A 27,878-nucleotide genomic window follows, 5' to 3' on the forward strand; every position below is an offset into this window, starting at 1 on the left:
ATTACTAATTTCTAACTGAATACTGATAAAAGTAGAAGATATTTTAATTCTTTTAAATATTTAAGAGTTCAAAGCACATTATATGCATGTAAAAATATTAAATATAATATCTTAAACTTTATGAGCCAGATTTATAAACACTCCTCACATACTATAATGTGTATTTTGAGTTGTTTGATGCTGTTTTATAAATGCCTATCAGTTCAATGTAGCGACAGAACTCTTCAGACTTACTATTCAGTAATGATCTGTCACCAACTGGCTTTTACCAGTTACTGGAACAGAGTATTTAAAGACTACAACTGTGTTGGCACTGGAGAGATGGCTCAGTGGTTTAAAAGTAAGCACTGCTCTTCCAGAGGAGCTGAGTTCAATTCCAAGCACCTACATCAGGAGGTTCACAACTGCCTGTAACTCCAACTCCAGAAGCCCTCTTCTGGCCTCTGTAGACACTGTACACATATGTTCAAACCTACAGAGTCACACACAGTATATATAATTAAAAAACAAACTCTTAAGGACTACAACTGTGAGTTTGTTCATATCACCTGTTTTATTAATTAAGAATCAAAAACCCTCTATAGGAACACTGAATGCTATATATTCCTAAATATACACAATCTTAAGTTAGATTGTTACACTGTTACACTAGAGAGCTGACACTTGCTTTTGTGAACAGTCCTGATACTATCTGATTCTGAAGTCTACTTTGATACAGATGCTATGACTTTCCATCACACACACACACACACACACACACACACACACACACACACACACGTCTTAGTTACCATTCTATTGCTGTAAAGTGACACCATGACCAAGGCTACTTAAAGGAGAAAGCACTTAACTGGGGGTTGCTTACAGTTTTAAAAGGTTAGTCCATGATCATCATGGAGGGAAGCATGGGGGCAGGCAGGCAGGCATGGCTCTGGAGCAGTAGCTTAAAGCTCACATCTGATCAGCAAGATGGAGGCAGAGAAAGAGGCTGGACCTGGCTTAGGCTTAAATTCTCCAAGTCCACACCCCTTGCCATTCCTTCTCCAACAGGCCACACCTCCTAAATACTTCCTAAACAGGAACTAAGCATTCAAATATACGAGCCTATGAGGGCCATTCTCATTCAAACCACCATTTAATTAATTAGCACATTGTGCATAAAATTGTGGGCACACTGGCTCTATCTTTAACTCTTGAAAATTCATAGTGGGCAAGAGTCATTCTCAGCTGTCAAGTTACACAAACTTTCAGTGGCCATACAGCAGCCTATTAAGCCTGTTCCTTCCAGATCTCCACAACTAAACCCACCTCATTCACCTAAGGGGCCACGTGCTGTAGTTTAGATCCTGAATGTCCCTCAGAGAAAATGACATGGAAGAATATGGAACCTTTAGGAAATGGGGTATGTTGTAGAATATTATTTTAAGATGTGTTACATTTGTTTATACCGTGGAACATTTGTTTTAATGATGCAAAGATGTGTTATATCCTTTTATGTTATATTTGTTTAACTCTGTGAAGCTATGTTACTTTGCCTGTCTAAAACACCTGATTGGTCTAATAAAGAGCTGAACAGCCAATAGCAAGGCAGGACAAAGGATAGGTGGGGCTGGCAGGCAGAGAGAATAAATAAGAAGAGATATCTGGGAGAGATTGAGGAGCAAAAAAAGGAGTCAGCCACCCAGCCACATAGCCAGGCATAGAATAAAAAGGAAAGAAAAGAAATACAGAAATAGAGAAAGGGAAAAGCCCAGAGGCAAAAAGTAGATGGCATAATTTAAGAAAAGTTGGCAAGAAATAAGCCAAGCTAAGGCTGGGCTTTTATAAGAAAGAATAAGTCTTCATGTGGATTTATTCAGAAGCTGGGGGTGGGCCCCAAAAGAGCAAAGAGTAAAAACCAACCAAAGGGCTACAGTTGGGGCAGGGGAGGTATACTAGGGGTGTGCCCTCCAAAGAGACACTGGGTTCCGGGTGTCTCTCTCTGCTTCTTGGCTGCTAGTAACAGGCTTTTTTTTTTTTTTTTAAGATTTACTTATTTATTTATTTATTATGTATATAGTATTATGTTTGCATGTAACCCTACAGGCCAGAAAAGGGAGCCAGATCTCATTACAGATGTTTGTGAGCCACCATATGGGTGCTGGGAATTGAACTCAGGACCTCTGGAAGAACAGCCAGTGTTCTTAACCTCTGAGCCATCTCTCCAGCCCCTGAGTAACAGGCTTTCTACACCTTGAGTTCTCATCATGATGTAAATGCTGCCACTGTCCCAAAGAAGCAGATCCAATTAACTATGAGCTAAAACCATGACCCAAATAATCTTCCTCCCTGAGAGTCAATATGCTCCACCTGACCTGTCACAGTAACCTGAAAGTTGGATAATACACTCACCACATTCCTAAGTAGGTGAACATAAAATCTGTCCTCTTGCACAACAAACTGAATTGGCCTATTCAAGTATCATATCCTGAAATCACACGAAAGCTTGGCTGTGAGTTATAGCCTCTATAGCCACCAGTTGCCAAATATACTCTCTCCCCATCAATCGGTGAAAATCCAGATGCTACAAATCCTTACCTTCCCTGTTTCTCAAATGCTCTGGGGGCTATAGTCCCACAGCCCTGGGACGGGTGACCTGCTGCAACTCACTTCTCTAGTCCCAGACCTCTCACCTAGTTTAAAGGGAAGCACGTCCTTACTAAGGTGGATCCAAGGCCAGCCTTGAGGGGGTTTTCACTTGCTTCTTTCTGATCCCACCCTGATCACCCTGCTGCTCCAGCACAGGAACTCTGGGTGCTCCTGTAAGCACATCTTGTTTTTTGTTTTAAATAGTGAGCATTTGCCTGCATGTATGTATGCACACCACGCACATGCCAGGTGCCCGAAGAAACAGAAGAGGGAATTGAAGTGGAATCACAGATGGCTGGGAGCTACTGTGGGGGCACTGGGAATACAATCTGTATCCCCTATAAAAAGCAACCAGTGTTTTAACCACTGAGCCATCTCTCAAGCTCTGTCAGTACATATTTACTGTAGTCATGCTGACTAAATGTAACCTTTTTTTGAAATTTTTTTTATTATTATTTTTTTTTTTTTTTGAGCTGAGGATCAAACCCAGGGCCTTGTGCTTGCTAGGCAAGCGCTCTACCACTGAGCTAAATTCCCAACCCGATGTATCCTTTTTTTGTAAGCCTTTTCACTACAGTAAGCTTATTTGTTTCTTATTTAATGAGTATAGAATTTAAAACCACGAGAAATTTTTATAAACAGTGGTAATGTTACTAACAATGGAAACAGACTCAATGCCACTGAACCACACTTACTTAAATGGTAAATTTTATGTTGTATATATTTTATCACAAGAAAAAAAATCACAAAATATACAAATGAAAGTAAATGGATATGCTAACTAAAAGAAACTAGACATGTAAGTCTATCTTACAATTCCACTTATAGAAAACTCTAGAGGAGTCCAAACAAAGTATTTAGGCACAGGTTGCTGGGATGAGGGTGGAGAATGAACCCTCACACAGGACATTATGAGAGTGATGGAATTGTCATTTTTATTGTAGTGGTTACACAACGCCTCTACATTTAAAACACATCAAATTACATACTTAAATTTGACAAATTATGTAGGGGGAAAATCAGAGACCTGGAATTGTCTAGCTCTACTTAAATCATTTCTGAAAGTAAACAAAAGTACATTCAATATCAAAGATCACAGTTAGCAAAATAGGACTAAAACCTAGTTCCATATATAAAACCTAAAGCTCTTCATGTCATATAAAATGCTACTAACACGGAAGTAAGTAGTAGGAAGTTGTATTAGAAACTCATTATCTCCTGTTGGGATATGGATTTTAAACACTATTATATGAATTCAAACATTCAAAAAGTTGTATTTAAAGGAAGACTATAAGCAAAATATCTAGCAACACACTGTACTCACTTCCCATCACTAGCATATCTACTACTTTGCAATGTACGTCAAGATTCTGATTCTTTCAATTCACATCTCTTATACTTTTGTTACATAAGGCATTGATAAATATTTCAATCTTAATTCTAAGGGCAGGGCTATCAATTTTGTGAAATAATCTTTCATCTTATTCTTATTCTAAATAGAAATGAAATGTTTGTAATATTTAACTGTAGCACAAATCTTAAATGGTCTTATTAATAAAAACAAAACCCAGAGCCAGGTATTGGGGTGAATACTGGAAGATCAGAGAGCAGAACAGGCCACAGCTTCCTCACCTTGACAATTCCTCAGCTGATCCTGTTTCCTCAGACTGGAAGCCTCTGAGTCCTCATCCAGAATGAATCTCAGCTGAACCGATGCTCAAAAGCCTTAAAAGCTTAACCAGGCTAGTTCCTGGTTTTCATGCCTTATATACCTTTCTGCTTTCTGCCATTACTTCCTGGGATTAAAGGCTCTTGTTACCACGCCTGGCTGTTTCCAGTGTGGCCTTGAACTCAGAGAGATCCAGGTAGATCTCTGCCTCTGGAATGCTAGGATTAAAGGTGTATGCTACCACTGCCAAACCTCTATGTTTAATATTGTGGCTGTTCTGTTCTCTGACCCCAGATAAATTTATTAGAGTGCACAATATTTCGGGGAACACAATACCACCACACTTAATATTAGAATTAGTCTTGGCTTATCATCTAAAACACTGGCTCCATTTTTAAAATAATTCACTAAACGTGTATGACGTTCTTGAACACTATGCGCATGGACAGTCTGATATGATGTGCTGTGCACAGGTTTGAGCAACAAAGCCTTTAACCCCCAGGAGTCTCTGATATATTTAACCACTTACATTGACTACTCTCATCTTATTTCTGTCTTGACTAGAAAAAGGTCCATTAATAACTTATCAAATAACTTATAAAGCTTCAGCTATAGCTCTAGAAATAACATTTTTCTGTCTTGACACAGAAAATTAGCTTTTACTAAGCCATAAAATAGATTTTTTTGAATTCTCAATGAAGCATATAAGCAAAGCCACATTAACAAACCTAACCTTCACTTACTGCTTTCTGTGAGAAATGCACGTGTCTACACCAAAGCCCGCTGTATCTCTCATTTTCTGAAAATGCAATTTCTACAATTATTTTGCAAGGCATTTTAATATCTCAGATATACAATTTGAACTTGGAAGTTCATTCAAGGCTATGCTACTAAATTTCACTTATTCTGTACACCCTCATAGCTTTATCTCCATGACCTATAGTTTACTGTAGTTTGAGAGATCATCCTCTTTGTGGGGAAAGGGAAACTCTGAAGTGAGGATCTGCTTTTGCGTTGGTAAATTTTAGCTCCATAATGCAGGTCTATTTAGCCTTCAAAACTGAGTCTGGAGATTCTCTGTCACATTTAGTCTACAAATGCCACTCTTACTATAAACCAGCATTCTGTTGATTTGGTCTTTTATGTTTTGTGGCTTTACTGCCTCAGAGCTGCAGCTGGAGCCAATGCACACACAGTAAGTTACTTCCTTCCAAACAGACCACACTGCACTGACCAATCATTTCCGTCTCACTGTTAAGAATTCCATTTTTTCTGCTTCACAAACTATTGCAGCTGTGGTCATTTCAATACTACTTTAACATGCCCATTTTTCTTAACTGCCTTCACTAATAGTAAAAAAAAAAAAAAAAATACATGTTTATGGCTTTCATTGCTCTTTTCACTTCTAGTCATCTAACTTCTGAATACAAATGACGATGTTTCTTAATTTTACTGAATAAAAGTAATGCCCTAGAGCCAGGCAGTGGTGGTGCAAGCCTTTAATCCCAGCACTCAGGAGGCAGAGCCAGGTGGATCTCTGTGAGTTTGAGGCCAGCTTGGGCTACAGAACAAGATCCAGGACAGGCACCAAAACTACACAGAGAAACTCTGTCTTGGGGGTGGGGGGGAAGTAATGCTCTTTCATGTACCATCACCACCCAGTGGCAATTTATATTCTTTAAGAATTACTCCCCCATCTGACAACTTTTTTCCTCTTCAAGTAAATGTAAGCATTTACTATAACTCATAATTCAATGTTCTGATATGGGAAGTTTAAGCTAAAATATAAACTGTCAACATTATGAAAGTTTTTAAGTGCACATATTCTAAATGATGAGTAATCACTTTACAATGATCAAAAACTAGTTGATGTCAGGATCACCTCCTATAAAAGATATCTAAAAATCTAAAAAGCAGCTGCACATTACTTATTTTCTATGACTTAGAATATAATATAAAAGAAAATATTATCTATTTCTAACAAAACCACAGACAAAAAATAAGAAAGAACAGAAATCTTTGTGGCCACAATAGGACTCCTTTGAATTACAGAACACACAGAGGAGTGCTCTAACAGTTCTCTTAGCGCTGTGCTTCCACAAATGTGATCTACGGGGAAGATGAAGAGGCTGCCAACTCCTTACCCAGTGATGATGGTGCCGGAGCTCCCTGATGGTGCTTTCAGCCTGCTCCAGCTTAGCGCTGGCCTCATCACTCTGCTGTTTGATGGTGGCCAACTCCCGTTTTATGAGGTAGTTTTCCTCAGCCTCCTGGGCTCTTGTCACTTGTCCCTTAGGACATAAGTTTTTTTGTGTGTATAAAGCAATTTAGAATAGATTTAAGAAAGACTGCCTTTGTGAGGTTTAGTTATTTTTTGAAATGTTAAAAAAAAAAAAAAAAAAAAAAAACCTCAGAGAACAGAATAGCCTAGGTAATTATTAGCTAGAAGCTTGTTATTTTGCTCTAGCAAATTTGAGGAAACTAAATGAAATTTTCATCTGACAGTCTTAAGAATAATTCTCTTAGTTGATAAAAAATGCAATTCATGCAATATTACTGAGTTGTACATGCAGGGCTAAAATGTTCAATAAACAGTGGTTAATGTCACAGAATCCACTGTTTGCTATTTGAAATAAATACTTTAAAAATAAGGTTAGCTTTAAAACGTGCAGAGAGATAGGCATCCAATTAACAATACATTTATCAAAACATTAAGTATAAATCCATATGCCAGCCCAAAGAATTATTTGTAGGAAAATGCATGTAAAATTGCATGCATTAAGTATGAATTTCTAAGTTTAGGATTTTCTTTAGAGGTTAGTGAAAACACTATAAATAAAAAAGATAAAATTTAAAAAAAACTATACCTGTATCAATCTATCTGCCAAGGAAGCACTTTCCTATAAAAGGAAAAATTTAGATAGAAATATAAAAGACAGGATATCAAAGTGTTAAAATTAGGAATAAGAAGAAACATCGAGACCCAAATTTCATCTACTTTTCATTGGTAATTAAAATGGACATTTAAATTAAAACTTTTTAATAAATGTGTTTTTATTTTTAAATCTTAAAATAAATCAAAATAGGGACATTACAGACAATCATGTCTCTAGAAGAGATAAATCTTTTATTACTTAAGACAAACAACTTTTTTTTTTTAATATACCTGTAAATCTTTATTTCTAGGCCTAATCATAATCATCAAACCACTTCCAGAAAGGGAGGAATACACAACAATACACAACCCACAAAACGCAGCAGCAACTGGGTGCAACGTCAGTATCCAAGAAACAAGGCAGGAAAGAGGGTAACAGAAATTCGTAAGTTCAACTTAAACTCTTAACAATAAGAAAGGAAGTACACTTTTGGTTCAAGAATTCAACTGAGACCTATGGACTTAGAGAATTCTAAATGCTAAGTCAAAACTAAGGTCCCATGCCAGTGAGAATGGGTACTTATCCTTCTAGACATAAAACTAAACTACACCTTCTTAGTTCTTTCTTGTTCTAAAGATTTGATGAAATATCACTTTCTCTGTGAAAATATCTAACTCTAATAATGAAAATCATTTAAGTTGCATATTTTACTGCAAGCTGGGTATTTGGTGCTGGCAGGGATAATATAAATTAAAAGGATTTAATAAGCTCAATATACGTGTAGAATCACCAAAAAGTAAAATTGCCTTCCAAGCCACTTCAATCCAATCTTACAAGAGGAACTACATTTGACTTGGTATAAAGTATGTGCAATCATTACACCATCAATAGACCTGTAATGAATATCATGTCCTTATGCACCACTACTTAATATAAAATCATGGAGGCTTCTAGAATAGAAGACAAACATTGCAACTATCTCCCTTTCTGGTTATTTCTTTCTTGGATATTAATCTATAAATTTTCAGAGATTTTAAATATACTTGGTAATATCTTGAGGGGCAGATTCACATCAACTTACTCTCAACCTTTAGCTTCTGGATTCAGCTGTTTTCAATTAAGGAAATCTGTTGGGTTGGTTGTTTTTGTGTGAGACAGTAGGCTGGCCTGAAACTCACAATACGGCCAAGAATGACTTGAACTTCTGACCCGCCCTCCTCCCCCTCCCAAGTGCTGGGATTATGAACATGCATCACCACATCCAGTTTACATGGTGCTGGGATTGAACTCAGGACTTTGTGCTACATGCCTAGTCCAAGAAGACTCTTAAACTATATTAGTCAATTCACTCTGAAAAACACAACTACAAAACACATTCTATCAAAAGCACAATAAGAAAAATATGAAAATTTTCTTACTTGTTATTTATTTTACATGAAACAAAAAGGAAACACTAATGAGTAGATAACAAGACAATTCTAAAAACCAAAGAGTTATAAAACTACCTAGTGTTGAAAATCAACATGAAAACAGATTTTAAAATGGGCAATCAGTCACTTGGACGAAATATAAAGCTGCTATAGGCCTAAAAGAGCCACTTCAATGAAAACATGAGGCTCAAAACTCAGTAACATTTGAAATTCATCTTTAAAACATTCTGTCAGAATGTATTCCCAACTAAGTCATACTTCCAGAGGTTTCATGAAAAGAAAAAAAAAAAAAAGCAAACAATATCAGTATGTCACTCTAATAACAACTTCAGTTCAGCCTTACCACGGATGTTCACTATTAATAACTAGCCAGCACAGTAAGCCAGGAAGGCTGAGGTCAGCACCACAACTTAGGGGTGGAAACGCCAAATTCTGTTTCGAGTTGTTATATTTAAACAATAAGCATTCAACAGAAACTTGCAAGAGTCATTTTACTTACTTTTTCTAATGTTTCAATGCGCTGTTTTAAAAGCCTATTTTCTGTGCGTAACCTCTGCCAAGAAAAAGAAAAAAAATGTTTGTTTGCAAGCAATCTTGAGAGAGAAAAAACAGACCCCTAAGTCACAGTGTTGATAATGTAGCACCTTTTACAATAAGAAATGACAGGCTCAGAGGTCAAGAGCACTAGTTGCTCTTTTGGAGGACCCTGATTTAATAATTCCCAGCACCCACATGGCAGTGGACAACTGTCTGTAACTCCAGTTCCAGAGGATCCAACACCCTCACACAGACATATATGCAAGCAAAACACCAATGGACATACAAAATAAAAAGGAGTAAGAAATAACTGTAACTGTTATATTATCCTGTGTTGAACTATCAAAGGCTTAGTATAAGAATCATGGCAAAGGAAACAATCCCATTTGTCATCCCAGCTGTGACTAAACTTTAAACATTAAATGTAATACATAAATGTGTGTGCGCGCACACCCATGTGCACATGTAGACAAATGGTGCCCTGCTCTCCCACTCTTTGCTTTATTCCCCTGACAAGACCATTCACTGCCTGATGAAGAGGTGAAAACAGGATGTGAGCCAGGCAGACCTATGGTTTGTACTTATAATTTCAGCTACTCAGGAAGCTGGGAACAGGGAAGCTACAAGTTCAAGGCCGTCTGGGCTACAAAGTGAGTCCAAGGCCAGTATGGACAATTCAGTGATCACCTACCTCAAAATAAAAGCCAAACACAAAGGCTGAGGATCTAGCTCAGTCCATGGTAGTGCAAGAATCCTGGAGTTTGTAAGGCTCTGGGTGCAATAGCCAGCATACAAGAAGGCAGTGATGGAAGTAACAGGAAGTAAGAGGACAAAGGAAGGGCCCAAACATGAAGGAGAAGAACAAGTTAAGGTTGGTGAAATGGGTGAAAACACTTGCTATGGAAACATTCTGAACCGCAGCACCCATGTAAAAAGCTGGACATGGCTGCATGTGCCCATAACCCCAGAACTGGGGGTTGGAGAGAAGATGGATTCCAAGAGTTTACTAACCAGCCAGCTAGCTGAACAGTAAGCAAGCTTCCAGCTCAGTGAGAGACCCAGGGAAGTAACGTGGAGAGTGGGTTAAGACTTCTGTTGTCCTCTGTCTTCCTCCTGAACACTCACGTGCATTTACCACACATGCAAGCACACAATAAATATTTTAAGATAAAAATACCTTAAAGATCAACATATTTTACTTGTTTTTTTCCTTTCATATACTTTATTTACTTAGTATGTTCCACTTTTTAACCCAGCTGGTTCTCAATCCACAATTACCTACCACCTGCACAGCACACATGTAGCTAAGACTAAAAAATATTATGTGAGACATGATACAACTTCCCCAAGAAACAAAGCTTTTCTTTAATTCTGAAAATATAGAGATTAAATCATTGGCTAATTGCTGTGGGATGACTTTCTGTATGCTGTGAATATGTGTTGCTCTCACTGGTTGATAAATAAAGCTGTTTGGCCAATGGTGAGGCAGAATAAGGTTAGGCGGTACTTTGAAGACAGAGATGAAGAAGGACGGAGTTGGGGCAGACTCCAGCCAGCCTCCAAGGAAGCAGGACATACAGAAAATGAGATAACAAGCCACAAGCCACATGGCTAAATACAGATAAGAATTATGGGGCTCAACTCAGGGCAGGAATTTCCACATAAGACCTGAGGAAGCTTAAAAAAGAAAGGTTCTAAATGCACAGGAATGGAGCCACACTGGGCGCCAGCAACAGAGCAGAGATGAGTCTCTAGACAGCTGCCAGCTACCATGAGTTAAGCTGCATGGTGGATTTCCAGAGTCTCACAAAGGCCTTGGTACAAAGTGGTGAATCAGCCATGTGTGGTGACACTCTGTGCTCCGACAAAGCTTGCCTGGAGATCAGAGTGCAGAGCTAGCACTGGTTAACCATACAAGCCAGGCAGTGGTGGCTTACACTTTTAATCCCAGCACTAGGGAGGTGGAGACAAGAAGTGATATGGCTGGGCCAAGAAAGGAATGTAAGGCAGGAGACAAGAGCTCACCCCTTTTTCAGTCTGAGGAGTTGTAGAGGTAAGAACTCTCTGTTGGCTGGCTGCTCTGCCTCTCTGATTTTTCAGCATTTAACCCAATATCTGATTCCAGATTTTTATTATTAAGACCAATTAGGATTCATGATATAGCCACAAGCTTCATGGTGGATTTAGAAATACACAGTAAGAACAGGTCACAGTATGTTTAAAGAACATGCGTGGGCTTGAGAGAGAGAATATATAGAAAATCGTTTAAGAACAAAATAATAAAGTACTTTAAAAAGAAACAGGATAAAAAATATATATTAAAAATCCACCTAAGGTGGGGCTGGAGAGATGGTTCAGAGGTTAAGAGCACCGACTGCTCTTCCAGAGGTCCTGAGTTCAATTCCCGGCAACCACATGGTGGCTTACAACCATCTGTAATGAAATCTGGCACCCTCTTCTGTATACATAATAAAAACCATTTAAAAAAAAAAAAACTTTAAGAAAAAAAAATCCACCTAAGGATGGAAAATATACAGAGTCTGGATATGGTATGTTATTGCATTGTCTTTAAATTTTTTGATAACTAATGAACAAATGATAATTGCTGAGAGACATTTGGTTATAAAAACTGGATTAAACCAACCTATACACTTTAGAAATATCTAAAATTTGAGTCTGGGGATGTGTTGCTTTGGGAAAGAGGTTCTGCTTTCGTTTCCACAGAAAGTAAGAGGTTGTGGATTCTTTCTGAGTTAAGAAAAATCAGGTTTGATTGAGGAAGACTCCTGAAAATCCTGACTACAGACATGGGAAAAATCAACCCAAAGTGACTACAAAACACGTGATGTGTATTTTACGTGCTCAGACATAAAAAATTATTTGGCTGATTTATGTACAATATACAGTTCATATTTATATTAGTACAGATATATATATTTTACCTTTAAAAGTTTATGTATTTTCAGAACAAGGGGGCCAGACACTAATAAAAATGGATGGCCCAGATGATCCAGTGTTTCAATACACCTCTATTACAGTTTCCTCTGAGTTCTACATCTAAAACAGCTTCAAGGCTGCCGGCTGAGATGGCCCAACTGTACAGCATACCTCAATCAGGACTTGACCATACTTCTAAATTTTCTCAGCACTCTCAATCAACAAATAACTATGCCCAAATTCCCAAAATATTGTTTATGAATGTTTGTTTTCATTTAAGGGGTATTGGTTATAAATTGTTAATGGTCATAGTCAATCTTGTTCTAAAGAAGAAAGGGGGATATGATATAGAAATAATAGGGAAAAGAGTAGATTATTATGATAAAAAAGAGATTATTGAATCTGCTTTAATCCAAAAAACAACTGTTAATTTCAAAATATTTTACATTGATATGGATTTTAGTTTATTGATACAAATTTAAGATCAATTTTGTTATACTGTATGTATATTTCTATCTTGTTTAAGAAGCTCATTTAAAAATATAATGTATAATTAAGAAATACAGATTAATAGTCAAACTTATGGCCATATTAGTTAAGTTTTCTAGGTAAACAAAGATATATGTCAATTAGATAATCTCAAAACACTTCAAAGACCTACAGAATATGGCATTTAAAATGTTTTAAGAACTCAGACTTTACTTGACAGTGAGTCACATCTGCTCTTGGTAGCACCAATTACTTCAAAGAGGATGATGGGCATTGAAGAAACCCCTTATGGAGTTTGCTTTAATGTGGCAAGGCTAGTCACTTGGGCAACAAACTTCTCTTGCCTGGACTGCTTGACAGTATGCTGTATAAACTGGACATGCAGGACCCATAGGAAGGTGACTGCTGAACTTTGCCAAAACAAGGTGGGATGGTCTTTCAGGTTCCTGCTTCATAGAACAAACTGCCAGACATTCTGCAGGACACAGATGAAAGTGACTGCTGAACTCTGCCAATAGGTAGAACAGTCCTTCAAACTTCCTGTTTAACTAAAAAGTCTGCCAGATACTTTAGGCCTGTTGGCTGATGACGAATACTCCAACTTTACAAAAGAACTTTGGGTGACTGTCCAGGCAGCCAGATGTTGTAGACAAATTTCTAAACAGTCTTACTAAATAAAAAACAGAGCCAAATATAGGGGTGAAAGCCTTAGAGATCAGGGAAATAGTGAGAGCCACCAACCTTAAATTTCCAGCTCTGCAGCTTCCAAAAGTGAGCTACTTCCTGTCTACCCACACCTTTATTGCCTTGCTGTTCTGCCCTCTCATTGGCTATCTTAGCCCAGCTACTTCACTTCCTTGTCACTGTCTGTCTGTACAGACCTCCAGGACTCTATGGTTGGTACTGGAATTAAAGGCGTGTGTCACCACGCTTGGCTTTGTTCCCTAGTGTGGCCTTGAACACACAGAGATGCTATCCTGCCATCCAGGGAGCAGCATGTAATGGCACACAGGTAAAGCCACGGAACATGTGGCAACATACAGATTAACAGAAATGGGCTGAGTTTAAGTGTAAGAGCTGGTCAGTGGAAAGCCTGAGCCAATGGCCAAACAGTTATAATGAATATAAACATCTGTGTGTTTACTTGGGGGATGCTAGTAGGAGAGATTTGTCCCAGCCGAGACAGGAAATCTTCCAGCTAAAAGATGTCTCTGTCATTTCCAGAATTTTGGAAGTTGCTTGCACTGCACTTCCTGTTTACTCAGGTAATATTATATCATTCTGAGGTCTCTGATAGAGTTGAAGACTAGATAGTTATAGTTTTCCTTAGTTATAATAAAAGAATATTTTCTTTAATTTTGCTAAATATAAATAGTTACTTGATAACTTTTTGTTGTATATAATTTTACTATGTTAAAGGTAAAACCTTCCTTTTTGATTAGACAGAAAGGGGGAAATGCTATGGAATGTCTTTCTGTATGCTGTGAATATGTGTTGCTCTCACTGGTTGATAAATAAAGCTGCTTGGCCAGTGGCAAGGCAGAATAAGGTTAGGTGGTACTTTAAAGACAGAGATGAAGAAGGGCAGAGTTGGGGCAGACTCCAGTAACCGTTGAGGAAGTAAGACATATAGAAAATGAGGTAACAAGCCACAAGCCATGTAGCTAAACAAAGGTAAGAATTATGGGTTAATATAAATGTAAGAGCTAGCTAGAAATAAGCCTGAGCCATCAATCAAACATTTACAATTAATATATGCCTCTGAGCAGTTATTTGAGAACTGGTGGGTGGGAGAGAACCTTCCAGTTACAGCTAATGATCTTTTTTTCTGTGAATGCCATTTTGATTCTATATTACATGACTTAATTTCAAAGAACTATGAATAAATTAACATGGTGAAATACAAGTTGGTCCTCATCCTCAGAACCTTGATTTGCAGTATCAAATGTCTGAAATATGTGATAACCCACATTCTATGCCCACACATCTGAACAAAAAACTTCTCCTTTCAGTAGGCTCCAGTGTGGGGTATGACATCACTCGTGGCCCTAAAAGCAAAGCAAACTCCAAAGCAGCAGCTTAGTAACAATAAAGGTGGAGGAGGAGAACCATAGAGTTCTCTTTATGAAAATGTTCAGACTGTTGTTAGTAAGGACTAGGTGGCAGCAATATGAATAAGGCATCTAGAAAATGGAAGACAGCTGACATGAGGAAGATCACCTAGCAAACAGTAAAATCATACTCAAAAGGCTTCTGAGGAAAACTAAACCAAAAATGAGCACTCATTCAACTGAAGCCCTTTAGAGCCCAGGATGGTGAAGTGGTATTAGAGCCATGCTCAATAACACTTAATGGTAATCATCTGATGCCTTACCAGGTCCAAGTCAAACCCAAACACACTTAAATGGTTTTAAAGGGGGAAAGAAGATATTCCATAAAAATTATTTCAAGTTAACAGTTAACAGCATTTGTTCCTTTTTCAGAGAACCTGGGTTCAATTCTCAGCACCCACATACTGGCTTTATATCCAGTTCCAGGGGATCCAACACCCTTTTCTGAGCCATGAGGACATCAGGTATGCACAATGTATACAGACGTACACATGCAAGCAAAACATTCACAGACATAAATGAAATAAATAAGTCTGTTTTAAAAAGGTTATTTTGTGGGGTGGGGAAATAGTTGCAGGTAAGGCATTTGCTGTCAGGTCTGATAACCTGAGTTCAATCCCTGGGACCCACAGAAGAGAGGGAAAGAATCGAGTCCCATGAAGCTGTCTCTCTTGCCAATAAATAAATAACATTTCTTTTATGGTTGTTCTTTTTCAGTTTTGTTTTTCGAGACACTGGCTGTTCTAGAACTCACTCTCTAGACCAGGCTGGCCTCAAACTCAGAGATCTGCTTGCCTCTGCCTCCCAAGTGCTGGGATTAAAGTCATGTGCCAACTACTGCCAAGCACACAATAACATTTCTTCAAGTTGCTTGAATTTTGGCTTTCCAAAGATTGCATGTAAGGTGATTAGATACTGGATCAGCCAATCGGAATGCATAATTCACTTATTCCTACCCTGTAGCATCAGAAGAAAATCCAACTTCCAAAACTCCAACTCTGAGAGCACCAACGGCTCTTAGGAATTCTTTGGCTTGAACCAGAGGGATGGGCTCTCTCAATAAAGGCACTTGCCACCATGCCTGATGATCTGAGTTTAATCCCTGAGGCAGACATGGTAGAAGGAAGAGAACCAACTGCAAGTCATCCCCTAGTACGCCCATGATGTGTGCATGCACACATGCCCACACACACACACACACACACACACACACACACAGTCACACAGAAATAAATAAATACACAAGTACAGTAAGAAGGAGGGTTGTCTGGCTTTGCCAGGCCTGGTGGCAAATGCCTACAGTCTCAACACTTGGGGATGAAGGCAGCAGGGTCAGAGGGGGTCAAGGCCAGCCTATCTCAAATAAACAAAAGTTCCAGGCTTTTTCAAAACTTTGAGAAAATGTATCTGAGTTTACTGTGCTGAGCTGGCATTGTACAGATAGATATTAATTGTTATATTGGTCTAAAGATGTCAAACTTAGTTTTTCTACTGGTACAGGTCAACTCACTGTACTAGATATATATGATCTTATCTATATTATTACAGAAACTAGTATTTTATAAATTAAAAGGGAATTTCTTGGCTTACAAGAGATACAAATAAGAATTTCAGGCCGGACGGTAGTGGCGCATGCCTGTAATCCCAGCACTCGGGAGACAGAGCTAGTCCAGGACAGGCTCCAAAGCTACAGAGAAACCCTGTCTCGAAAAACAAACAAACAAACAAAAAAAAAAGAATTCCAGAGTACATAGAATATATTTATTTGTCCTTCAAATTGAAAATCTACTTGTTTTCCTGAGGATAATTCAAACGTATAATCTCTGCTTAAAGAAGAAAAATTTGCACTGGCCAAAGGCTTCCCGCATGCGACAACAGGCACAATTAGTTCATAGATAACTTGTCCCACGTAGCCGGCCTCAGATGACTCTGCTCTAGACTCCAGAACACAACACAACTACCTTTTCTGCAAGTTTGACAGTTATGTTAAAGCAGAATGCAATTTCCATGGGTCTGTTTTCTCCTAAAGAGGAACAAGTCAAGGAAAGAAAGATCTGTTTCTTTTCACACCTGACGGACAGCAGTCAAACCATCCTACTTCCAACTACAGGAGGATGCCAGTAAATACAAATTTCATTCTAACATCTACTATCAAATTTCTGATCCAGAGCAATCTTAAAAAACCCAAAATGCTTACTTTAATTTCAACCTGCTCTTCCATTTCTTTTGTTTTTATTGTAGTGTATTCTTTTTCGAGTCTAAAAACAAAGGAGAAAGTTGGTTATATTTTCATTCAAAAGTAATTATTTAATTTAAAAGGACATATTAACATGAAACACAATTTCTTTATTTTTCCTCAAGGTATAACCTGAAATAATTTATATGAGAAAAAACAGCAGAATAGTCAAATGGGCAGCGGAGGAAAGATCAGGACAGGGATAAATGCAGGACCACTGCATGTGATGCAGGCAGATATAGGCAGAAACATTTTGGCATACACACTTAACATCACTGGTAAGCTGTGAAAGTCAAGGAAGCAGCCAACTTTATTTTATACCAACAGACATGAGATACCCGGGAATATGGCATCATAGTTTCTGCACTTTGCTTTATAATTTCTAAGAAGGAAAATAAATGTGGCAAAGTATTAACAATTGTTAAAGCTAGATATAAAATATGGATTTTATCATTCTAATCTATTTTTCTGTATATTTGAGTATTTTCATGATTGAAAAAAGGATAGTTAATATATGATATGAAGCTAAGCTAATGACTATAAACTATTCATTTCTTCTTTTTTTTTTTTTTTAAAGATTCATTTATTTATTTTGTATGCAGCATGTATGACTACATGTCAGAAGAGGGCACCAGATCTCATTACGGATGGTTGTGAGCCACCATGTGGTTGCTGGGAATTGAACTCAGGACCTCTGGAAGAGCAGTCAGTACTCTTAACCTCTGAGCCATCTCTCCAGCCCACTATTCATTTCTTTAGAATTAAACTTCATAAAAAGAATGGAAAGCTCTATTGGTTTTGTTTTGGTACTTTTAAGTCAAAACTCAGTACAAACTGACCTTCTTAGAGGAAATACAATAAAAGAGAGGTTAAAAAGGCCAGGCGTGGTGGCACACACCTGGGATCCCAGCACCCAAGAGGAAGACTCAGAACAGTGAGCTGGAGATGAGTCTGGGCTACACAGTAAGACCATGTCACAAATAAGGCAGAGAGAGAGAAGACTAGTGACATGGCTTTGTGGGCAAAGGCACTACCAAGCCTGATGACCTGTTTATGAGTGCAAACACACAGAATAAATAAATGTAATAAAAAACTAAATAGACGTTAAAGATAAAATACAGAAGTAATAATTAATAGAGCTAGGACCTGGAGGAGATGGGAGTATCTTTTACTCAGAATTAATACTATAAAGGAACAAAATATATTTTATTTAGAAAAAGGGAGGAAGTCAGACAAAGGGGGCATATACCTTTAATTCTATTATATGGGAGGTCAGGTAGGACTGCCAGAGTTCAAGGCCAGCCTGAGCTACAAAGTGAGACACTGTCTCGAAAGAACAACAAACATCCTGCTACTGTAAGCATGCTATAGTTCAGAACACTTTATACCACGGAAGCCCCAGTGACGTGAATTTTAACTATGACCTTAGACTAAGAATCATTCAAGTAGTAGAAGCTAGAAAAGAATTATAATCGCTATAATTCTTCATTAGTATACTAACCTTTTTTTTTTCTTTTTTTGTTTTTTGAGACAGGGTTTCTCTGTGTAGCTTTGCGCCTTTCCTGGGACTCACTTGGTAGCCCAGGCTGGCCTCAAACTCACAGAGATCCACCTGGCTCTGCCTCCCGAGTGCTGGGATTAAAGGCGTGCGCCACCACCGCCTGGCCCTAACCTTATTTTTAAGAGAGAAAAAAATTAAGCCAGGAACTGAGACTGCCTATCTTGAACATTTTTTAAGGAACCTGTGCCACACAAATCGTCTCCAGGAAATAACAATAAAGAGATGAAAACCTCTCCTCAGTGCTGCCAGCTGTGCTGCTAAGGGACCCTGGGAAGGGCGGAGAGGAACACTAAGGCAGTGGCTGGGCCATGGGAGGCTTGTTGTACAACCTAGTGGTGGAGTGTGTACTGAGCATGCTCAATCCCTCTGTTCAATGCCAAGCACCAAGAGTAATAATAGTAACTACTAAAAATAATAGCACACTTACACACATATTCATGCCATACTCCTAATTCCCATCAGAATGGAAAGGAAGGGGTATTTTCAAAGTAGTGTGCAGTGGTCCTGTGTATTACTATTAAAAGCGGGATGATAGTCTAACATTACCTTTGTTGTACTGAAGCTATTACTACCAAAGAAAGTAAAAATTGTATAGCCTAAGGAGGAAAAACGTGGTACTTTTCACAAGAATGCTTCGCATGTCCACTGACCTGCCTACATGCTTCAATAAGCTCCATAACTACATGAGATCATACAAAATACTTACTTTTTCATTTTTTTTGAGTTGTATTTGACTTGGTAAGCTGACTGGATTAATTTTTCTGGGCCACCATCAAACTGATGTGGAATGACCTTCTGAAAATGCTAAGACATAACAAATGAAAAGCAGCATTATTACTACAAATAATTAATTAGTGGCAAATCTAGAAACATACAAGAAATCACAAACTGACTTACCTGTAACATCCCTTCCATGTCAAGTTGCATTAATTCTGCCTGATTCATTTGAAGAAGCGCTAATCCTACTCGAAACACTATTTCTAAACCCTGATGAAACAAATAAAATAAAGCCAAATTTGTTTATTCTTCCATCAAAAAAAAATCATTCAAAATAATACCCAGGTAAGCATTTAAGGGTCTAACTAAGAACTGGCAGACACAGACAAACATCTAGACTTGATGGCCCCTTGTCCCTTTACAGCCACTCATCCCGACCACGAGGCCCTACGGTCGACACAAACACACGCACAAATAGGTAGGGCTGTATTCCTGAAAACAAAGGAGAGGACAGCTTGGCCATGGAGATCACAGAGCTGAGTAATCGATGAACTGTTTGCCGACTCCAGTCCAAACTAAACTAGATAAATCTTATAAACTGATCCTTCCAAGAAGTAACTAACAATACTATGTTCAGACAACAGAAGACAAAGATCACTCACTACCATGTCAATGACAACTCAAGAACAATGGAAAAGCCTTCACAGAACAGAGGCAACTCAACTATAGGAATTATGTCTTATTATTTGAGAAACAGATGCACTATGACAGTATTAACTGTGCGGCAGAATTTCCTTCTCATTTACCCTCACTGTATCAAAGGTGATAAAGAGGATGCACTTGGAGAAGGTCCCTAAGTACCTATATCATCTACAGACAGGCCATTAAACTCCCTGTAAGTCTCAGCTTCCTCATCTATCATCCAACAAATGGGGATATTACCAGAACCCAACCAGGAAGGCCGTCAGGAGGTTTAAAGGAGACTGATTTGTGGAAGCAGTGCAGTGAGACACAGAGGCAGCCCTCTCCTTTCTACTCCACTGCCCTGCTCTAATTAACCCAATGACTCCTTTATTCTGTTTTCATTCCTAATCTGCTCATTAGCTTACCTCAGACATAAAGATATCAAATATCCTTGTTGCAATTGGTAGTGGGAAAGTTGTAAGAAAGACAGTCAGAAACCAGGATGATGCATACATTGATGTATGGAAACTCTGAGATTGAAAATGCACAAAGAGCTCTGGAAGATACTCCTAGAGAAGAGAAGAGAATTAGTTAAAATAAAACAAAATTGAGGATTCAAGCCAGGTTATCTGTAGGTGAGCCTATGGCAAACACCAAGAGCTACAGTCACAGGAAAAACTCAAATACAGAAACTGAAATGTTGACCTTAACAGTGAAGGGCAAAGAAATGACCTGGAGTGGGAACCTCGGACACATCTTAACATTTGATTCACTAATAAGAAAACTGCATCATAGCCAAATTAAACTTAAATCAAATACCCATCCAATCACTGTGTTGAGCAGCAAAGAAATAAAATGTTTTTTTATCTTGCTGGTGAGTGTAGTTGTCCAATATTGTCTCTATTTTTAATTAACTATAATATTTCTTAAAATTTCTAAATAAATGCCATGCTGAAAACTTTCAAGTACCGTATACCATCAGTAATCCATCTTCACCTCCTACGGAGTAGGAAAAATACAAGATCTTCAACAATGTCTTAACTCATAGCACGGAGAGTTTAAGGTTTGTATCAACAAACAAAATTACTATTTCAGAAAAAAAAATTATCACATGATGTATTGTGATTTTCTTAAAACACAAAAACATTTTCATCTCTCATTCTTTATATAACACAGGTTTTCATAATTCCAGAGAAAGGTGACTCTGAAAATTGCTTCTTGTGCAGCCAAAATGATGACTCAGTCTAAAATTCTTTCCATCTAATTGGAATATAAATAAAGGAGAATACTCCTACCTTCCTATTAAAGAATAGTACAGTAAGATTATTTATTTATAAAATTTAAAATTAAATTAAAAAAATAAAAATTAAATCCAGAAAAGTAAAACTTTTCAAAAATGTTTTTACCAGGTATGATGCCATACACCTTTAATCCCAGCACTCAGGGGGCAAAAGCAGGCAGATCACTGTGAGTTTACAGCCATTGTGATCTGCAGAGTGAGTTCTAGGCCAGCCAAGGCTACCTAGTGAGACCCTGTCTTTAAAAAAAAAAAAAAAAAAAAACACTCATCGATTTCCACTTGACTCTGACTCCAGTCTTCCGCTTCTCTTCATCTTTACGCGGTGGCTTCTAGACACTCTGAACCTGAGGCTGGTTACATAAAACTACGGAAACATGCAGAAAATCACCAGACTGGGGGTGGGGACAAGAGGCCAAGAGGAAGGAGGGAAAGAATGAGCAGAGCACGGACAGTCTCAGCAATAAGGGCCCCGGCTCTCCCCACGAGTACTCAGACCACTGTTGCCTGCGTGTACCTATGTGCACTGTTGTGCCTGCTACCCATACAGATCCGAAGAGGGCACCAAATCCCCGAGAACAGGAGTTATAAAGGTTGTAAGCCACTCTGTGGGTGCTGGGAACTGATCTAGACTCTCTACAAGAGCAGCAAAGGTGCTTTCAATCACTGAGCTCTCTCTCCAGCACTTGCTTCTATGACTGCGACACAAAATCTGCTGAGATGACATTCAGAAAAGGGGGTTAAAAAAGGTAAAAGTGAACTTTTACCTGTATCATGCATTCGAACTGGTACATACAAAGGCCCAATTCCGCCATACTTGGTTTAAAAAGTTCACGAAGTCTGTAGTCTTGCATTAATTTAACAAATACACAAAAAGCTTCTTCTTCTGGCATCTATTTTAAGAAAAAAAAAATAGTAACACAGTTCAAAATAAGCCAAATCACTTTAAACAAAGCACCACACGATAACAAGTGCTGTTTCTTTCTTTCCTTTAATGTGTCTGTGTTTGTGTGTACAATGCTCACAGAGGCCAGAGATAACCCAGGTGCTATTCCTTGGTCTCTATAGATCCTGTTTTCTTGAGACGGGATCTCTCACTGTCCCAGGACTCACTGAGTAAGTCTTCCTTGCACTGGGATTGCACATGCACACCACCACACTAGGCTTTTTCACATGGATTCTGGACACTGAACTTAGCCCTACCAATAATGCTTTCAGTGGCTACAGAGTACAGTAAAAAGAGCAATGAAATAAGAATCAGGAGGTTCTAGGCTTCCATTCTGAGAATCAGACAATGACTCTTGCAAACTCTGAGACTAACTGCCTCAACTTGTCTTATTCATTAACTTAATTAACATATATACGTATCTATGTATGTGGCCATACCACCCTGAACTGAACCTATCTCATCTAACCAATAAGTATTTATTTACAGAAAGAATTCATTATATTCTTTCTAAATATAAGAACAACAGCAACAAAAAAAACATATAAACTTTACTCTCAAGGAATTTAAAACTTTCTAGAGATAAATAGGTAATATATGGACTAAGTCATATTTATGTCAGTGGTGATGAACGTTGTGGAAATAAATTGGAACAAGAGGGAATGCTGGGGAGACAAACTGCTATTTATATAAGTCAGAAATGAAAACTTGATAAAGTAAATTTTAAGTAAACAAGAGAAGGAAATTAGGGAACATCTGAGGTAAAAACAGTCCTGGAAGACAGACTACAAAGGCCTTAAGATGGAAGAAGATCCCTATGGTGGTCTGAATGAGAATGGCCTCCATAGGCTCATACATTTGAATGCTTGGTCCCAGTTAGTAGACTATCTGGAAAGGACTAGAAGATGTGGCTTTGTTGGAGGAGGTGTGTCACTGATTGTGGGCTTTTAGGATTCAAAAGCCCACACCAGACCCAGAGTCAGTCGGTCGGTCGGTCGGTTGGTCGGTCGATAGGTCTGTCATGTCTTCTCTCTCTCTCTCTCTTTCTCCCTCTCTCCTTCCTGCCCTCCCCTCTCCACCCTCCCCCTCACTTCTTTAAGTTACCTTGGTCATGGTGTCTCTTCACAGCAATAGAAAAGTAAAAGATGCTGGCATGCTTGATTAACAAGCAGGAGACCACTAAAGTGGAAGTCCAGTTATCCCTTGAATAAAGTAAAATCTACACAAGAAGTACTTAGCAGATGCCAAGCAGAGAATATAAAGTTAATCAGATTAAATTTATATTGATTTAAAAAGGTCATGAGTAAGCCGAGTGATGGTGGCACAAGCCTTCAATTCCAGCACTTAGGAGGCAGAGCCAGGCGGATCTCTGAGTTCGAGGCCAGCCTGGTCTACAGAGCAGGATCCAGGACAGGCACCAAAACTACACAGAGAAACCCTGTCTTGGGGATAAAAAATGTCATGAGTAAAAAAGTTATAAAGAAGGAAAAAAATGAAACCAAACATACAGGCTTTGAAAGCCATTCTGTAATTTCTTACTTTTACCTTAAAACAGCTGGAAAGCTTTAGGGAGTCTGAACAGAAGTGATACATGATGTAAATACCAAAAGAACCTCTATGTTGTAAAATTATCTGTAATCGGGTTTTAAAAGTATAAATCACTAGGAAATATCCATTAAAAAAATAAAAAGGCATTCAAAATATTTAGACAATATCACCCACATGGCTAGATAACTTTCTCAAAATAATAGTTTTCTACTCTTCATTTACAGTCTATAAATGCATTTCAAAAGAGGATATCCCTAAAAGATTGCTCAGGATCTCTTACTGAAGAGATCTGCAAATGACAAAATACATGTTCCCCAAGCTCAACACAGTCATGGACAGAACGCAAACCTCCATGTCCTTCCTCTGCCCTAACACAGCCATAGTGATGCTGTGGAGATCATCCCTATTAATACAAGTCCTAAAGCCCCACTGACTTGTCAGTCACTGTAAGAAGTCTGAGATCCCAGAACTCTCCATCCTATACAGTTCTCTTGGTCCCCTCATCTGACTCTATTTCCAAACTCCCACTTCTATCCTCAATCTCATTCCCCAGGATTCTCATCTTTAAGTAGAAAGACGCTTAACCTCAGGGCAGTTGTGGTTTTCTACCTTACCACCTCAAAGAGCAGGAGTTAGCAGAGTATCTCCTTGAACTTCAGGGCCCTTCCACAGAATAAACCTCTGCTCCCTAAAACTCATGCCAACCACTGCTACTCATTTGCTCCTCCACAAACTTCTGGGTCACTGCTCTAACAACTCCTTAGTCATTTTCATTGAGATAAATTCTCTAGCTTTTGACTTCCTTTCCTCCAGTGAGCCTGGCGGGAAGTTACTATCTCAGGCTCCACAGCCACACCAAAGGCTGAAACCTGTTTTCTACTTCTTGTGTGGCTGTTTTCTCCAACTCTAAAATATTCTCTTGTGGGGTGGGCAGGAGTCTCATGAAACAAACTCAGAAGACTCAAGGCCACTTATATATTTCCCGATGTTATACAATCAGTAAACAACTGGAGCACAAACAGACTTTGGTGGTATAGCTGCGTCCCAGGAAACTCCAGTAATACAGCTTTGCAAGCTGTTTCAAGACTCATTCTTCAAGGAGGGAAACACTGTTCTCTAGAATCTAGAGTCTAGATACTCAGCAGAGATGAATACTGTTATTGTAAAGTTAATATAAAAGAAAAAGGAACAGATTTATGGTAAAAAAAAAAAATCACTGGATTGATAATAATGATATTTGACTTTAATAGTAAAAAGATCTACTAGTGACAACCATTTATAAATAGGAAAATCAGAACTTTGTGGAAGCTCTAAATACATCAACATTAACATATCTACTTTCATGGTATATATAACTGTAAATATAAATATAATATAAAATATCCCCGATTTATCTAACACAGGAAAACATCCTACAATCACCACTGCTAGCAGTTCTTATCACACACAGTAAGTAGCCGTCAGCTTGTCTATAAACCAGTGTGCCCGGAAAGGAGGGGTGGGGGCCAGGGGGCAACAAGAGAAGAGCAGGTGCTTAGTGTGCACGAAGCCTGGGCTCCATCCCGAGCACCTCAGCAAAAGACAGACACAAAGAAGAGAGTGGGGTAAACAGGAGGGAGTCCTGACCCAGAGCTTTTAAAAGTCAGACAGTAAGGAAACTGAAGTGAAACACCAGGAAACAGATCCTGACCCCTGCTCTGCTTTCACTACTCAAGGTGGATGAAAGCCACTGAAGCTGCAGGAAGCTGGGCCTGCAGCTCAGGGATGCAGCATAGAAGGCCTGAGTTGCATCTCCAAAAAAGAAGGAAGTAGGAGGAAGGGGAAGAACAGAGGGAGAAGGGAGGAAGAGCACAAGAGCTGCAGTTCCATTTGGTGGCAAGACCGTATCACCGTGCATCGCTTTACATCAAAGCACAAAAGTAATGTGCAATATGTACGTTATGTTTAGAAAGGTGACACAAATCTGCTTAACTTGGTAAAACCGAGGATGGTTTTTTAATTCTCCAATTGACTTTAAGACACGTAAACAGCTACTACTTACATCCATTAACTCACCTGCATAAGCAACAATCCAACTATAAAAGCACTGCCTTGACAGTAGCCAACCTCACGATCCACCAAGGAGTACGCCTAAAAAGTAAAACATGGTGTTCAAAATACCTCAACGTGCATACTGCATCTTCCTTCTCCAAAACCTAAAACTGGTGAAACAGTTAAATTAAAAGTCCATTTATTTGTTTAGAAAAGCTCTTGCTTACTTGTTGCAGATGTTATTCTATAAATATTTAAAAAGCAAATGGTTTATTACATAAAATTTCTTTTGACAATTTCCCAATTAGAAAGTGGCAGCTCCTAAGGACAAAGAAAATAAAGCAATTTACACTCAGAAAAGTGATAGGTATCTGATAGAGATAAACACAGTACAGTTAAGGTAAAGAACAAAATTCAAGTAACTTAAGAAATTGATATTTCACAGAGGTAGACGGCAGAAAAAGAAACTATGAAAATGCAATATGACAGAGGCAACAGGAAATTTTTAAAGGGTTGAGCATGCTTAGCAAGTAGGGCCACTATCACAGATCATGAAGTTGATACAGTATGAATTATCTACTCTAATAAAGAAACCTGCAATGGTCGGTGAGAGTAGGTGATTTATCAACTAATGCTAAATATTGTGATGAATTTTCTAATTAGTTCCCCAAACTACTGACGATGAAGCATCAGAATTAAAGCAGAGGGCTGGAGAGATGGCTCAGAGGTTAAGAACACTGGCTGTTCTTCCAGAGGTCCTGAGTTCAATTCCCAGAAACCACATGGTGGCTCACAACCATCTGTAATGAGACCTGGCGCCCTCTTCTGGTACACAGGCAGAACATTGTATACATAATAAACCTTAAAAAAAAAAAAGAAAGAAAGAAAGCAGAAAGTATGCTAAAACTAAATCTGTTGCCCAAGAACCTGATTATTACAATGGGAGTTCATACTTCATTATGGAAATGTGTAATTTCAACCTCTTACAAATTCATTTCACTTGAAAAAAATGAATAAATAGAGCTTACCTTCATTACATTAAATAAAACCTCCTGTCCAAGGCTATCCTTTTCCTTAAAAAAATTGTGTTCTGGGTAAGTTCTAGCAATGTCTCTTCGGATCAATTTTTCACAAGGTGAAGTCATTTTCAGGAGTTCTGAGTATTGGTCCTTAATTGGCATACTCTGTGCATTACATAAAAGTTGCCAAACTATTGCTCTAAAGTGGTGGGGTATTCCTTTACGAACAAGCTCCTAAAAACAAAAGGAAAACAAAACTTTTAAATGTCTCATACCTAGATATCCAAGCATTCTGGGGAGGGGAGTGCTGGAATGGAAAATGTATCAAATTTATAATTTACAAAGCTTGTTTAATAATAAACTATGGAATTCTCTAACGAAGTCTAAGATTGGCCCTTGGGTCAGTTCTGATTAGGAGCTACAAAGCCATGGACAAGCTGTCATTTCACTGAGCATGTGGCCCTTAAAGGTCCTAGGACTTGACAGCCCACAGAGCTATATATCACACCACCACACCCGTCATATCCAAAGGGCTGCTGACGAGAAAAGGCAAAATACTGATATAGAGTGTCCTGATTTCATTTCTGAATTAACAAAATGGGAATTTAACTAATTTCTAAAAATATTTTTAACTGTGAATTTCTACATTTTCAGGACCCCTACAACAACCCACAAACTGGAACATCTATCAAGCACAGATGATAAAGACATATAAAACCAATCTGTTCATAACATAGCTCAGAAATTACTAGAATACTTGTTTTCCATATGCCATACTAATCCATGCCTGATACTCTCTGGGATAAGAAAAAGAACTTCATTAAATAATGCAAATACCTTCACTTGCTTTTCTTTCTTCTTGCGTACATCATCCCATTCATTCACAATTCTTCCCCAAAGAATCCAAGAATCTTCTTCCAGGTGACTGAGGTTGCTGGAGGCTGATGAACTTGATACAAGAGAAGAGCCACTGTTTCTTCTTGACCCATTTACAGATCTTAAAGACTTACTATCAGTCTCTATCAATCTAAAACAGAATTAAAATTGTTTAAGGTATCATCTCACATGAAACTAGATGAAGTAGGGATTGCATTAAAAGCTTCATTACAATAATTAGTCTTTAAGACATGGGTTCTTAAAAAAAAAAAAAAAAAAAAAAAAG

At 38.3% G+C, this 27,878-nt stretch overlaps 1 protein-coding gene across 8 annotated transcripts in view; it reads right to left on the reverse strand.

Moving 5' to 3' along the window:
* Evi5 (ecotropic viral integration site 5) overlaps window positions 1-27,878 on the reverse strand; it is a 153,005-nt gene that overhangs the window by 73,647 nt on the left and 51,480 nt on the right. For 6 of the 8 annotated variants that reach the window (XM_006985822.4, XM_076546939.1, XM_016004343.2 and 3 more), the window contains 11 exons: window positions 27,554-27,743; window positions 26,726-26,950; window positions 25,722-25,796; window positions 21,940-22,065; window positions 20,301-20,444; window positions 19,372-19,461; window positions 19,181-19,278; window positions 16,875-16,935; window positions 9,103-9,156; window positions 7,165-7,197; window positions 6,442-6,588 (listed from right to left, as the gene is read on the reverse strand). In XM_006985822.4, the coding sequence (XP_006985884.3) occupies window positions 6,442-6,588; window positions 7,165-7,197; window positions 9,103-9,156; window positions 16,875-16,935; window positions 19,181-19,278; window positions 19,372-19,461; window positions 20,301-20,444; window positions 21,940-22,065; window positions 25,722-25,796; window positions 26,726-26,950; window positions 27,554-27,743 (1,243 nt within the window). The remainder of the gene's footprint in view (window positions 1-6,441; window positions 6,589-7,164; window positions 7,198-9,102; window positions 9,157-16,874; window positions 16,936-19,180; window positions 19,279-19,371; window positions 19,462-20,300; window positions 20,445-21,939; window positions 22,066-25,721; window positions 25,797-26,725; window positions 26,951-27,553; window positions 27,744-27,878) is intronic. The other 2 variants (XM_016004339.3, XM_016004340.3) reach the window with 2 other exon arrangements.

This window comes from Peromyscus maniculatus, chromosome 10, assembly GCF_049852395.1.
Source record: "Peromyscus maniculatus bairdii isolate BWxNUB_F1_BW_parent chromosome 10, HU_Pman_BW_mat_3.1, whole genome shotgun sequence".
Classification (NCBI taxonomy): domain Eukaryota; kingdom Metazoa; phylum Chordata; class Mammalia; order Rodentia; family Cricetidae; genus Peromyscus; species Peromyscus maniculatus.